Raw genomic sequence first — 16124 nt, forward strand, 5'->3', positions numbered from 1 at the left:
CTTAGTGAATTACTTGGAGAATGACTTAGTAAATTACTTGGAAATGACTTAGTGAATTACTTAGTGAAATACTGTGTGAATTAATAAGTGAATATTTCATTGAATTACTTAGTGACATACATGGAGAATTACTTCCTCAATATTGATGTGAATTATTTAGAGAATTTTTTAAGGGTTTTATTTGTATTCATATTTTAGTTACAATGGACCCGCGACACACAGACGCGGAAGACGAATAGTTCCTGTTGAATATGATTGGCGAAGGTTAAGGAGATGTCGCTGAACAAGCTAATGATGGCAGCAATACCGACATATATTTGAATATGTCCGATGATGGAATTGAGCCACCATCTATTCAGGATGACGCTGCTGCTGAACAAAGTGCTAATGTACATATCACAACTATACTTATTTGTAGAGACAATCATATTTTCATCTGAATCTATATGAATACTATGAATGTTTTTTATAGCCGTCTGGATCATCGTCACAGCAGAAAAAGACGAAGCGAGGCCCAACAAAAAAACTGGAAGGGCGGTTCATTATAACGGAAGTTGATCCAGATGGCGAACCGATCGCTCCAGAAGCTGCCGCCAAAAAATTCATAAAACAATCCGGATGTATTGTTAGGGACCACATCCCGATCAGCTTCAGGCTCTGGAAAGCTTCCAATCCAAGCGAGGAACGGGATGCGGTACCCGAAAGAGAAAAAGAATGGTGCTGGTGGGAGCTTAAGAAAAACTTCACAGTTCTAGCTGAATCCGAAGAGATATGCAAGTGCTTGACCCTGAGTAAGATGACCGAACAACTGCAATCATTCAAGAAAATTTTGACGAAGAAATGTATCAAGACCGGGACCACACCCGTATTTACTGGCGAGCTCGAAAAGCTCAGGGGTCACTGGGATGCATTTGTGGAATACAAGTCTTCAGAGCTTGGGCTTCAGAATGTGCAGAAGGCCAAAGACAACGCCTCGAAGAAAGTGTATCATCACACTCTAGGCCAAGGAGGCTACAAGCTTGCAATACCCAAATGGGAGAAGATGGAGCAGAATCTGGTTGACAGAGGCATCCAACCTGCGACCATGAACTGGCCTGAAAGGTCAAGGACCTAGTTTTATGGTCACGGGGGAAGCTTGGACCCATTGACTGGTGACTGCATCTATGGGTCAAACATCCATCGAGCAGCCCAAAGACTATAGGAGGCCATACAAGCAGCGGCCGAGGGAACATTCCAGCCGGATAGAGAGAGGGACGAGCTGACTTACGCCCTTGGGAATCCAGAGCTTCCGGGCCACACAAGAGGCAAAGGCATGGTTCTGTGAAAGTATGGGTTCAGGGATTACATTGAATCATATAGAAGCCGATAAAGAAGAAAGAATGATGAACGGGAGCACTTGCGAAGGCTAGAGGAACGACTCATGTCACACGATCAAAGACCGGAGGAAGAGGTTCAACGTCAAGTGGCCATATAGCAATGAGCCAGCAACAGCAAGCGCAAACTGTGCCTCTAGAGCCTAATGTCGCAGCCGATCATCTGTCTCAGCGGAAAAGCAGCTGCGCTTCCACAAACGTCGCTGTCGCCGAGCCAATGGGGATCCAGGCCGCAGTTGAAGCGACGGCACCGCAGCGATTTCCAGTGGATGAGATCACCCAGCGGACACCTTGTGACCTGCAGACTGCCATTAAGAACTTAATGTTCACTGTTGTGTACGGTACCGCCATGCCAACCCAATCAGGCGACGTGTACCACGGGCAGCAAATTCCGCTAGGATACACAAGAATTGGTGTAGAGCAGGTGTGCCAGGGTTGGGAGACGCTCGAGCTTGATATTCCTGGAGGCGAAGGGGAGAGGACACTAGCAGAAGCCATTCATGGCTACATCCTATGGGATAAGCGCTACATTGTCCTAAAGTCGGATGATCAAACACCAAGACCGGCATCTCAGCATGCCTCTCCAAGGCCGGCATCTTCGCAAAACTCCCCAAGGGCAGCACTGTCTCGGCAAGGTTCACCGGCACATTCTCCATCACCATCATCTCATGCGCCGATGAACACTCAAGCGTCACCGTCGCCTCCATGGTCACCCCCTCCGCCGCTGGCAAAGAAGGTAGCTGCACCGGCTAAGAAGCCTCCAAAGAAGAAGGAAAATGAAAAGAAAACCAAGGAGGCTCCTATTATATCCTGGGACATGAGCCTTGAAGAATGCGATCGGATAACTCAAGAAAGAGTTAAAGAGCACTTCAAGCCGAAGCCGCAGCCCGAGAAAGTGATAAATCCGATAGATTTGAAAAATTTTAAGGGAATGTGCGAAGCAAATAAAAGAAAATTCATTCCGAGAGATCCCCCTTCAGACTACGAACGCACAATTATCAAAACTATTGAGAAAAAGAAGAGACAATCAAAGTCATCGTCGTCCGACGTTCCACAGCTCAGAGTCCAAAAGAAATAATCAATAGAGCCTCTCGTAGTGGGAAAGACGACGCAACAACAAGACTTTGTTATATTTTTGAAAGAATCAAACCTGACGGCGGCTCAGATTGCAGGGGGAGAAGATATGGTGTTGTCGTCAAATGGACGTATGAGCTGGGCAAAACTCTTGTACCCCCCGAAGTAGTGTCCGTGCTTCCAACGCAAATGTATAAGCTGCACCAGCACTACATGCGTGCGATGGCCGATTGCATCTTCATGCAGGGCGCAAAGATTAAAGATGACGATTTCTTACGGAGGGAGGCCATTATATGGATAAACTGGGAAGAAATTCACCAACTATTCCATCAGGAGGACCTCGACATCTCTATGATCGGCTTGTGGGTTCTGTAAGTATTTTTCTCCCCTTACGTATTGTTTTGCATGATCTCAACATACTGATCCCTTGATTTATTCGGTATCATGTAGAATGGAGATACAAACTTGCAGAAGAAAGGGATACTCTCACCTCGGCTTCATCAACCCAATTACTTGTAATTGGAGGATTCTACGCGACACTGCCGATGAGCTATACCAAAACTTGTTCAAGTACATAAGCGTTCATCACAACAAGCAAATGATATTGTTTCCTTACAACTTTGCGTGAGTGATTCCTTCCGTCTAACTCTTTCTTTTCTGTAATCGAATTGTTTAAACCTTAACTTCTAAGAACTGCCTCCGTATAATCTTGCAGTGAACACTGGGTCCTAATTGTCATAATTCCCGAGAAGAGCCTACTCGCGGTTATGGACTCATTGAGGAGAAATCCAGAACAATACGAAAATCTTCTTAACATGATGAAAAAGTAATTCCACCACTACTCCGTCGATGACCGATAATTTGAATCACTTTGTTACTTGACTATAATTGTTCTAATCATGCACAGGATTTGGAAACAATTCGCTAAAAATCATCCAGGCAAATTTGACAAGGAATTGAAGATCAAGATAGATTTTGCGGTACGCACTTGGATGATTCGTTGCACGATTCATTATTTTTATTATATATTCATGTAAATACCTGATAATTTCTTCTCTCTTAAAGTGTATGAGGTAGAAACAAGACACTAATTTATGCGCATACTATGTATGCGAGAACATCCATGGTCTGGTAGGTCCTCCAAGGGCTTGGATAGATTGGGAGGAGGAAGTAAGTAAAAAACTTGTTAATATTTCAACTCGTATTTTAATTAGTCGAAATTAATTATCCCCTTTTTCCATAGGTCGAGGAGATGCGCGATAAACTCATACCGGAGGAAAAGATTATGGCGATTCAAGAACAATTGTCCGGATTTATTGTTGAGCAAGTCCTCAATCTAAAAGGGGAATTCTACTATGATGGACTATCTAATATTGACAATCGCATCAAATATGATAATATACGCGTATATATGTAATTAAGAACGAATATACCTATGTAAATATATATGTGTGTGTATGTATTAAATTTCTATTTATGAGTATGTATGTATTATATATATAAGCACTCCAATAATATATGTGTGTGTATATATATATAATATTGATCCTAGACATTTTCATATGTAAAGGAATTCACATGTATAGATATGTGTATACATATATATATATATAAGTGAATTAATTTATATATGAAAACTATCAAGGACAAATATTATATAAGTAACTATATATATATGTATATATTAGTGGAGATCATACACACTGAATTCCAATACATAAGTTTAATTGAAATGCAAAAGTATAATTGAAATAGAAAAAGAATTGAGAAAAGAAAAACAGGAAAAAAAGGGACCTTTTGTCCCGGTTGTTAACACCAACCGGGACAAAAGGGTGCGCCAGCCACGTGAGCGCTGGCAGCACTTTTTATCCCGGTTGGGTTGCCAGACCCGGGACAAAAGTACCCCTTTTGTCCCGGCCTGGCGTTCCCGGTTGGAAAACCGGGACAACAAGAGTTTCCAACCGGGACAAATTAGTCTTTCTGTAGTAGCGTTCTTCTCTTTTCCGTTTTCTTTCTTTCCATGGACAAATGGGAACTGACGCTGCAAGTCCGTCGTTCTGACGATGTAGCGTTTTCCTGATGACAGCGCGTTCAGTTTCCGTGCTCTTCGATCACTTCTGCGTGCCATGTTGTCACTTGACAAGCATGCCGTGTGTGCATCTTGGAGGTGCCAAGACGCTTGCTGCAGTCACCAATCTGAAAACAGAGCCGGGGCAATCACCAAGACTTGCAGAAACAACCATACCCTGCCGTGTCTTCCAATCCCGACCACGCAGCTCCGCTCGGCTCCGTGCACTTGGCCACCGTGGTGGCACTGACTTGCGCCCGTCAACGGCGGATGGAGCCAGGTCGATCGGCGTTTCGCCGTCTCGGATTCCAGGGGCGGAAGGGCACAAGGCGCAAGAGGACAGGTCCCCGGCGGCCCGAGAGGGAGAGCACACGTACGTAGCATCGCCGTCGGCGATGGCTCTCTGACGCGGCGCGGCGGCGACCGACCGGCCGATCGGGCCGGGGGGAAACGCCACCGCGTCCGTCCCCGCCGCGACGTTCGCTTGCGTGGTTGACGCGGCGCGGGCGGCGACGCAGCCGCCGGCTGGTCTCCGGGCAGTACGTGCCTCCCGGTTACATGCGACAACGCGAGGTGATCGAGGGCGACAGGGATTGCAGGTTGCGACGCATTTGCACGGCTGTGTTTTGTAGCCACGCGAGGGCGGGCTGATCCTCCCGTGGTCCAATGTTGTTAGTCACATCCCACATATGACCTTTTATTTTTCAAATTGGTCTAAACTTGGTTGAGTTTGTAACAATTGAGGTTTTATGCTTCTTCTTTTGAGGAGGGTCTAAAGGTGGAACCTTTTCTATCATTAAAAAAGAATTAAAAGAGTATAATTATGCCATCTAGGGGCGGAGCTAGGTAGTGAGCTCGGTAGTGATAATTTCTTATCACTTCAAGATTTTCGCCATGTTAATGTAATACTATGGAGCGCCGCACGCCCACCCCCACCCTCCTCTATTTCTATGTAGCTCCGTCCGCCGTTCCTGATTTTTATTACTTCGAAGAATCAAAGCTTATTTAATTTAGTCATGGCAATGTGAACAGGATATACTGATGGCAACTTTGTAAAAACGTACGAGCAAAGCAGTCTACCAGGTCATGCTATATAGCTCCCTGTGCCATCGTTAACAGGCAAGACTACAGACTCATTATGGCTTTTTGAGTCGTTGCATTGTACTCTTCAGACTAAGTGATGGTGATCATGATAGCAATGCAAGATGCTTCCACAGATTATACTAAAGTGTGATGTTTTTTTACTTTGATATTATTTTCTGTATTATTGCTGAAACAGCGGCCAGGGAGGATCCCCTGCTGTTTTTTCAGTAAAATTTCTGAAGATTAGGAGCATGTATATATAGAGTAATTACAAGGCCGTACGCCAACACGTTTTAATTCCAGAAGCAACGTTTACTAAAACTACTGTTTGGTGTAACATTTCAAAAATTATATTATTTATAGCATAATCATTTGTGTGCGCCAAAAGGTCATTTTCAATCAATATTCAAATTGATTAACTGCCACAAAACCAAACCGTCCCTTACTTTTGAGAGGAGACCAATAATAATAATAGTGTTGTTTAAAATGTTATTCTTTTAATTAATCCTGTATTTGTTACAAACGATTCATTATTTTTCTAATTTTATTCGCTGTGGATTGTCCATGTGGAATCAAATACACCTGACAGTAATTGGAAATGTTATTTTGAACAGATTCAATAGCAATTGCAGTTCAACTTCGACGGATTAAATTGAATGTATAGAAGGCCTTCCGAATTAGGATACAATGGTCTCCCATAGTCCCATTCCTAGCTTCGCCTTTTCCATTCCGGCTAGTAAATAAACCGTCACTATAACGTGACAGCAGTCTATTGACTCTTGTGTGCCAACAGGGCTTTTTCTACTAAAACAAATAGAAGATTACAAAGCAGCCACTCGTCAGTCAGTCCAATAATACTCACAATAAGTCAACATCTTGGCAACAGTGATGTGCTCAACTCCTTCTGGGACACTCCATCCATTAGTATATTATTAAGGTAGATTCCACAGATAAACTTGAGTGTTCTGTTTGTTGTGAGGTAGAATTTAGCAGAATGATTAATCTAGGAAAGGCTTCAATCTGCAGGTTAATAAATCTTGATGACCACTTGACCTCACCATGAAATGATAAAGGCTTCAACCTACGGCACTTGCACTGTACTTGCTCCATTCACACATGCACAATATCTCAGAAATTGACGGAGTTTAACTATTTGAAGTGTTTGCCTTGAGTCAAACTAGTATGTGTGTATTTTACTTACCAAGAATACTCATAAGTTATTGAAATGAACAATAGGTTTTGAGCATATATATATTTAACATATGTAAGTTTTGCTTTCGATTAAACAACTTGGGTATTGTCGGAGGAACCAGGTAAGTTTGTATTAAAAAGAAGAAATATTTACCAAAATTAAGTCGGGCATGACCCAAAATTCGATGATTGGGGCATATATATACTATCACCAACTGTTGTAATGCTTTCTACTTTATTCTAAGCCAAACAATTTTAAATTTGACAAATTTTGCAGAGAAGAGCATTGTACCTACACTTATGATACCAAATAAGTATTGTTATATTCATAATCAAATATGTTTTTACAGCATACTCCTACCTATTTAGTGTAATAGACCGATGTTTATACTATTTCCGTATACACCTGATCAAACCTGATATAGTTTGGCTTATGATAAAACTGGAATCGCATTGTCTTATGAAGAGGAGAGTATGCATCATCTGTGTGCTATATTTGGAACGGTTGCAATTGCAAGTCATTTACAATCTCACTTGTCTCAGAGAGAAAAAAAAAAGCTTAGCAATGCTAGGTCTACAAACTGCTACTTCCAGTACACTAAGGGTGTGTTTAGTTCTCCCGTTTTGGAATTTTGAAAGAGAATCTTTTCACATTTGAAATATTAAACAAGACTAATCATATAACTAATTACAAAACTCGTCTATAAACTATGAGACGAATCTAATGAATCTAATTAATCCATAATTAACATATGTTTAATGCAGTTTTACTGTAGTAATTTAGTGTCTAATCGCGGCCTAAATAGGTTCATTAGATTCGTCTCGTGATTTACAGTTCATTTGTGTAATGTGATTTTTTTAAGTATATTTAATACATCATGCGGGTGATTTATAAAAAATTAGAATTGTAAAGTTTAGATCTAAACAAGGCCGTACAAAAAAAGCTCAATTCTATGCGTACCTTATTCGGATAAAAATATGTCCTGGCACGGGCAATTCTCCATTCCGGTCAGGACAAAGCTCAGGGTGTCCCAGGAGCATTATGTTGGTGCGTGCAAGTGCAATCAAAGCGAACTCTCACTCCAGGCACCTCGTGCTTAATGACGAGCAAGCACTCCAGCACCCCCCAGCTGCCGCAACAAAGGTGTCGTACCAACCAAGAAAGTGTCATCCTACCTTCAACGAAAACAAGACAGGAACCACACGACCCAACGAAAGGGGAGCTCCAAAAGCAGCGGCATTCCAGTATTTTACTGCCCCGAAAGAATCACCACGAATCTTTTTGGATTTGGGCGTTGCTAGCTACGACACTCCAGCTACCACACCCTGACTCTCATGGGCACGGCTCATGCATGGCTCGTCAGCGCATCGTGAGGCCAGCGACCGGCGGCTCGCCGACGGGCGCCGGCGCCGGCCGGATGTCCTTGAGCAGGCCCACCACCTGCTGCATGGTGGGTCTCTTCTCGGGCGCGGGCGCGGTGCAGAGGAACCCCACCTGCAGGCACTCCGCCATCTCCTTCTCCGCCTCCGGCGCCCCCGCCTCGCCGCCCCGCAGCAGCCGCTCGTCCACGAGGTTGATCCCCTTCCGGTTCCGGATCACGCCCCGCGCCCAGCTCGTGGACGCGTCGTTCCACCTCGCCTGCCCCGTCACGAGCTCGAACACCAGGGTGCCGAACCGGTACACGTCGCCCTCCGGCGCCTCGCCGCTGGGGTGCAGGAAGTCGGAGACCCGGGGCTCCATGTCGTCGCCGAGGAGGATGTTGGTCGGGACCAGGCGCCCGTGCACGATCGGCCGGCCGCCGGACCCCGCCCACCCCTGGTGCAGGAACGCGAGCCCCCGGGCTACCCCGAGTATGATGCGGTACCGGGCCGGCCAGTCGCCGGCGGGCTTCCGGTCCTCGATGGCGTCCGTGGTGTCGATGCCGATGTCCTCGGTGTCCATGCTGCCCACCGGCAGCTCGTGGAGCCACCGGTGGAGGTCGCCTTTCTCCATGTACTCGAAGAGGAGAAGTTTTTGCTTTCCTGATGAAACAGATCAAGCACCAAATTCAAACGTCAAGGAATGTTTCAACTATCATGCATTTACTCGTGCTGTTAAATTATTCCAATTTGTAGAATATCTGTCTCTACAGTGATACCAGTGTGACAATGAACGCTGCTGCTACGTTATTCTTGATTCCAGAAGGCAGTTTAAATAACAAATTGGACTAGCTAGCAACTTGTTCCTGTCACTTCTTTCTTTCTGGAAAGCAGTGCTCCTGTCACTCCAGTCTATGTTGTTATAATCTAGTTTCTAATTATAAAGTATAATGGTCTGTCCATTTATCTCAGATGATTTATTTATTTATTTTTGGAAAACAAATACTCTACGGCTCTACTGCCTGGGGATAAAAAAAATGAATATCATTTTCTTGGAGGAAATATGTTTGATAGAGGAAGCTGACCTGCAATGCAGTAGCCAAGGAGCGGGAGAATGTTCGGATGCCTGAGCCGTGCAAGCTCCCGGAACCCGGCGGCCGTGGCGGCCTCGTCGTCATCTTCCCCAACTCCGGCCACGGGCCCCTCCACGACGCGCACGACGACGTGCAGGTCCCCAGGGAGCACGGCGCGATACGCCGCGCCGCTGCGGCCGCCCGTCCCCGCGAGCTGCACCTCGCGCCCGAACCCCGACGTGGCCGCGGCCAGGTCGGCCAGCGTCAGCTCCATCAGCGGCCGCTCGAGCACCACCACCGGCGCCGCGGCGGCCACCTTCACCGCCCCCACGACAACCTCCTCGTCCTCCCACACTGCCGCCTTCCCGTCCTTATCCTTCCTCTTCTTCTTCTTCCGGCGACGCGCCAGGCCGCACGCGGCCACGAACGCCAGCGCGGCCGCGGTCACCGCTGCGCCGGCTGCGATTAGCGCGATGACGGCCGCACTCTTGCGCCTCTTCTCGCCGCTCTGAGCGGCGTCTTCGACCACTTGCAACGCGTTACCGGCTTGGAAGAAGGCGGATTGGCCGAACCTCCGGACGGCGGCGGCGGGCACGACGCCGGAGAAGTTGTTGTGAGAGATGTTCAAGGACACGAGGCCGTCGAGCGGCGGCAGGTCGTCGGGGAACCTCCCGGCCATCCCGTTCCCGGACAGGTCGAGCCGCCGCACCTTCGTCAGATTCCGCAGCCCCTCCGGCGCCGCGCCGATCCTGTTCCTCGACACGTCGAGAGCCTCCAGGCCGGGGAGCCCGGCGAGGCCCACGACGGAGGTGAACTGGTTCCCCGACACGTTCAGCGCCGCCAGGCGCGTGCTCGGGTCGTCGACGTCGAACCGGAGCGCGCCGGTGAGGTCGTTTCGGGAGACGTCCACGGCCCGGAGCAAGGGCGCGCGCCAGAACGAGGCGTCGATGCCGCCCTGGAGGGCGTTGCCGGAGAGGTTGACGGTGAGGAGGCTGGACAGGTTCCCCAGCTCGGCCCAGTCCACGGGGCCCGTGAGGTTGAGCGACGGGAAGCGGAGCCGCCGGACCGGGCGGCACGCGCGGCGGCCGGGCAACGGCGGTTTGAAGTTGGCGACGTGCAAGAACGCCGCGCGCACGAATTCCGCGTCGGGGAGCAGGGTGCAATTCGAGGAGCCGTTGGCCTCGGCCGCAGCCACCGCCGCCGCCGCGGTCGCCGAGGTGGCGACCGCGGCGAGGAGCAGGAGGAGGCGGCGGCCCGCGGCCGAGTGGAGTGGCATCTCCAGGTAGTCTCGCTTTGCGCGTGCCCGCGGCGTGAAGCGCGTGCTTCTCTGGTGGTTTCGTTGTGTGTCCGCGGGGTCTTCGACCCTTCTGTTTCCTCCCTCGAGGGGGAGCTGCGAATTTGAAGAAGACCAACCTTTGTGGATGGGATGCAGGGATGGGGACAGACAAGGAGGCAATCCGCAACCAGCAGACGAGAAGTGAGTGTCAGAATTCAGAAGGCGCAGGCGCGCAGCAGCTGATCAGGTCACGGGCGCGTGGTCTCTCTCTCATGATTCGAAGTTTTAGTTAGGTCTTGTTTAGATGCACTCAAAATTTCAAAACTTTACAAGATTTTTCATCACATCAAATCTTTAAATATATGCATGAAGTATTAAATATAGCTAAACAAAATAATTAATTATACAGTTTGACTATAATTTGCGAGACGGATCTTTTGAGCCTAGTTAACCCATAGCGGGACAATAATTACCAAATACAAACAAAATTGCTACAGTACTTTACACCCAAAACTTTTCACATCTAAACAAGGCCTTAACCTTATTCAACCTGTTTGGCTGGCCGGTGGTTATTGCTGATTTGTTATAAGAGAAAAATATTGTAGATTACCTGATGGCTGGTGGTTAGTGCTAATTTAGTGTGAGAGAAAAACACCACTGACCAATTAGCCGAACTTTTTGCAAAGCATTTACAATAACTTGATGTCATGAATTAGATGTATTTTTCATAAGCCTTATTGAAAAATGGACAAATATGACATAAAATAAAACTTAGTATCTTATAACAACTCTGGTAATCTCCCAGCGCCGCTCGCAACATTAAAATAGCTGCAGTTATTAGAGTTTGAACTGCTCTGGTATTCTCACAATATACCCATCAATCCCAATAATTTTTAGAAGGCTTAGAGAAACTAGCCCCTCCTCTTGAAGGAAAGCATACCTCCACCCTACATATACACCCTCAATTCATCATGCTCCCCCCAATTTTATCACTAGAGAACATTCTAGGGCCACCTATCCACCTACCTAACTGTATCTCGTCCCGGGTTGCGGTGAGAACCCACCCTCCCCCACGCTCGGTCCTCAGTTTCCCAAACATCACACAATACTCCCTCCATTTAGTTATGATAGCAATATTTTCACGTGGCACAATGATCAACACTAATACAAAACGGGCCTTTGATCCATACTATTTGTCCCAGCTGCCTTTGAGCCCGGTACCAAAGGTGACTTTTGTTCCGGGTCCAATGGCTAGCCGGGCCAACAGAGGGGTAGGGGCCTTTTGTCCCGATTGGAGCCACCAACCGGAACAAAAGGGTTTGTCCCGGTTGGTGGCTCCAACCGGGACAAAACTCCTTGGGCCCCCTTATCCCCTTCCCTCTCACCCCGTTCGAGCCATTCAGCTCACTTGTTCTTGCTGTTCTTGACTCGGGAGAGGGGAGTTCTTGCTCATTTCTTCACCACATTTGTGAAGATCATTGATTCCCCTGTCCATCCATCGGCGCTAAAGGTTTGGTGCTTGTTTCTCTCTTCTTCCATTGCTTGTGTAGCTCATTTCATGCTTTAGAAATAGAGAAAATGTGTAGCTCATTTCTTGAACATTTAGATTGCATATGTAGGTGTGATTTACTAGTTTTAATTGATCCAAAGAAGTGTAGTATACTTGTTTTAGTTGATAATAGAATTTTTTGTATTATGAATGAATTATTTTGACACTCTAGTGATGTATTCGTTCATGCTCACACTGAAACCATCTAGAAGCTTAAAAATCTTTATTTCGAAATAAGTATACGTCATTAATCTCTATTCAGCGGTGATGGCACTACATTTCGGGGATACACGATGCGCTATAAGGACGTCGCCAATGGGCTGGTCGCAACACCAGCACTTGCGGTTCATACGAACACAGCATTTGGCGGAGTCAGAGTAGCCGTTGTTGCACTGAGAGCATATCAACAAGCATGCTGCCTGTGCCAAGTGCTGTGTTCCTATCAACCGTAAATGTTGGTGTTGCGACTGGCCTATTGGTGACGTACTTGTACCGCACCGTGTCCCCCCGAAAGGCAGTGTCATCACCTCAGGGTCGAGGTTACCGACATATACATTTTCCAAAATAAAGTTTTTTCTTCTAGATCGTTTCTGGATATTGAAAAGAGTGTTCTCCTGGAACAAAAGGGTGTCAAAATAATTAAGAGTTATAGATATTTCTTTCAATTAATTAGAGATTTATTTCTTCGTCTTTTTATATGATTTCATTGTTATTTGTAAGAGTAATTAATCTGATCATTGTAATTATAATAGTAATTAATATTTCTCAATATTATAATTGTAAGAAATTATAATTTTGTGAAAAATAAAAGTGTTTTCCAGTAAAATATGGCTCCAGCAGCTGGAGGGAGTGGCGCCGGTGGGGGTGATCGTTGTCCTTCTAGAGAGAAGGCCACAACTCCAGTAGGTCGTCGGTCCAAGAAACCTAGCGCTTTTCATAGGGCAGTGCTCCATTATTTGGAAAAAGAATATAGAGAATGTGTGGCAAGGGGCGAGAAACCTCCGTTTGATCTTGAGGATTTGTTGCGGCGTTACGGTTCATCACCACCAAACTCGGAGGTTCCAGCTCCGCCATCTTCTGCGCCAGCAAGAAATCCATCATAGCATTGCGTTCCCACACAAGGATTGTTGAAAACCTATGTGTTTTGTGCGAATTTTTAAGTTGCATGTATGATGGATTAAGTACTCCTTTAAATTAATCATGATGTATGATGTATATTGCAGATCTTTTAATTATTCATGTTATGTTACATTTAATTTAATTTAGGTTGGATATATTTTATTTATTCGATACATGTAAAGAATTCAAATCGATTCTTTTAAAATGCATATGGACCGGCAATGGATGTATAATGCTAACCGACGTTCTAACAAATTCATTAAAGGCCTGCATTATTTTTGTCTGTAGCTGAGGCAAACAAGCAGAATGATTTTATGTGCTGTCCGTGTGTTAATTGCAAGAATAACAAGGATTACTCCTCTTCAAGAATCCTACACAGCCACATTTTCGCAAATGGTTTCATGGAGAAGTATGTTTGTTGGACGAAGCACGGAGAACAGGGGGTTACCATGGAAGACAATGAAGAAGAAGATTTTGACGAACACTTTCCCGGGAAGGCTGGATTCAGTGTATTCGATGACGATATTCCCATGAAAGAGCCCGAAGCATATGTAGCAGAAGATGATCCCAGCGACGATCTAGGGCAGGCACTGCACAATGTGCGGGCAGACTGTGAGAGTGAAACGGAGAGGTTGAAGTTCCAGAGGATGTTAGAGGACCACCATAAGTAGTTGTACCCAGGCTGTGAAAATGGATTGAAGAAGCTTGGCACCACCCTGAAGTTGATGCAATGGAAGGCGACAAATAGTGTATCCGACAAGGGATTTGGTGAATTATTGAAACTTGTTAAAAAATGCTTCCTAAGGACAACAAATTGCTTACCGCAATGTATGAAGCCAAACAACTTGTTTGCCCTCTACTATTGGAAGTGCAGAAGATACATACATGCCCCAACGACTGCATCCTCTACTGAGGCGAGTACGAGAATTTGGATGCATGCCCCGTATGCAGTGTATTGCGTTACAAGATCAGAAAAGATGATCCTGGCGATGTCGAGGGGAAGCATCCCCGGAAGAGAGTTCCTGCCAAGGTCATGTGGTATTCGCCTATAATACCATGTTTGAAGCGTCTGTTTAGAAATAAAGATAATGTTAAGTTGATGCGATGGCACAAAGAGGAACGCAAGCAATACTCGATGTTGAGGCACCCCGCTGATGGGTCGCAGCGGAGAAAAATAGATAGAACCTACCCTGAATTTGAATTGGATGCGAGAAACATAAGGTTCGGTTTGAGTACAGATGGCATAAATCCTTTTGGTGAGATGAGCAGTGGTCATAGCACTTGGCCTGTGACTCTTTGCATGTACAATCTTCCATCATGGCTCTGCATGAAACGAAAGTTCATCATGATGCCAATGCTTATCTCGGACCCAAAGCAGCCTCAAAATGACATTGATGTGTACCTAAGACCATTGGTCGAAGAACTCTTATTGCTCTGGGGTGATAAAGGTGTACGGATGTGGGATGAATACAAACAGGAAAACTTAAAATCTACGAGCATTACTGTTCGTAACGATCAATAACTGTCCTGCTCTTAGTAACTTGTCAGGACATTCGAACAAGAGATATAAAGCATGCACACATTGTTTAGATGATACCGATAATATATGGTTGACTCACTGTAAGAAGGTTGTATACATGGGTCATCGTCGGTTTCTTCCCATCAGGCATCCGGTACGAAAGAAGGGCAAGCATTTCAAAGGGCAAGCGGACCACCGAACAAAGCCGATGCACCATAGTGGTAAGGACGTCTTCGACATGGTAAAAGATCTAGAAGTTATTTTTGGAAAGGGACCTGGTAGCCAACCTGTTCCAAACGAAAACGGAATGGCGCCCATGTGGAAGAAGAAGTCTATATTTTGGGAGCTACCATATTGGGAAGTCTTATATGTTCGTCATGCAATTAATGTAATGCACCTCACGAAGAATCTTTGCAACAACCTGATAGCATTCTTGGGAGTTTACGGAAAGCCAAAAGATACACTAGAAGCACGTCAAAAATTGCAACGTATGGAAGAACGGGATGCCTTACATCCACAACAGCGAGATAATGGATGAGAATACTTAAGTCCTGCCAGCTATACTCTTAGCAAGGAAGAGAAGGAAAGCATATTTGACTGCTTGAGCAGTATAAAGTTCCATCTGGATACTCGTCCAATATAAAAAGAATCCTAAATTTGGCAGAGAAGAAATTAACAAATCTAAAGTCTCATGACTGCCACGTGCTTATAACTGAACTTCTTTCGATTGTGCTGCAGGGGATTCTGCCTGAGAACGTCCGGTTAACCATCGTGAAGCTATGTGCCTTCCTCAACGTAGTTTCTCAGAAGGTAATTGACCTGGACAAACTGATAAAGCTGCAAAACGATGTGGTGCAATGCCTTGTTGGGTTTGAGCTGATATTTCCACCATCTTTCTTCAACATCATGACACATCTTCTAGTGCACCTTGTGAAAGAGATTGATATCCTCAGACCAGTATTTCTACACAACATGTTTCCCTTCAAAAGGTTTATGGGGGTACTAAAGAAATGTGTTCGTAATCGAGCTCGTCCAGAAGGAAGCATCATCATTGCCTACGGAACTGAGGAGGTCATTGACTTTTGTGTTGACTTTATTGATGACCTTAAATCGATTGGGGTCCCTGAATCACGATATGAGGGAGACTAAACGGAAAGGGTACATTAGGCAAGAAATCATATGTCTGCACAGATGATTTCTCATTCAAGAAAGCACATTATGCGGTTCTTCAACAATCATCCTTGGTGGACCCGTATATCGAGGAACACAAGAAGATTCTGCTCTCCGAATTCCCGAAAAAGTCTGAGGCATGGATTACACGTGAGCACATGAATACTTTCGGCAGCTGGTTGTGGAAGCATCGAATGCATGACTTGGATATAAGTGAACAACTGTTCTTATTAGCTAGGGACCATCTTAGAATATCTTGACATACCAAGG

At 45.7% G+C, this 16124-nt stretch overlaps 1 protein-coding gene across 1 annotated transcript; it reads right to left on the bottom strand.

Annotated features, from left to right (window-relative positions):
- Positions 1-7634: 7634 nt before the first annotated feature.
- LOC120655225 (probable LRR receptor-like serine/threonine-protein kinase At2g24230) lies at positions 7635-10660 on the bottom strand. The gene is made up of 2 exons (XM_039932973.1): positions 9234-10660; positions 7635-8811 (listed from the first exon to the last, which is right to left on the bottom strand). The coding sequence occupies exons 1-2, from the start codon at positions 10495-10497 to the stop codon at positions 8150-8152; spliced, it is 1926 nt and encodes a 641-aa protein (XP_039788907.1). The 5' UTR covers positions 10498-10660; the 3' UTR covers positions 7635-8149.
- Between the last annotated feature and the right edge of the window lie 5464 nt (positions 10661-16124).

Source organism: Panicum virgatum, chromosome 1N (genome assembly GCF_016808335.1).
Source record: "Panicum virgatum strain AP13 chromosome 1N, P.virgatum_v5, whole genome shotgun sequence".
Taxonomy (NCBI): domain Eukaryota; kingdom Viridiplantae; phylum Streptophyta; class Magnoliopsida; order Poales; family Poaceae; genus Panicum; species Panicum virgatum.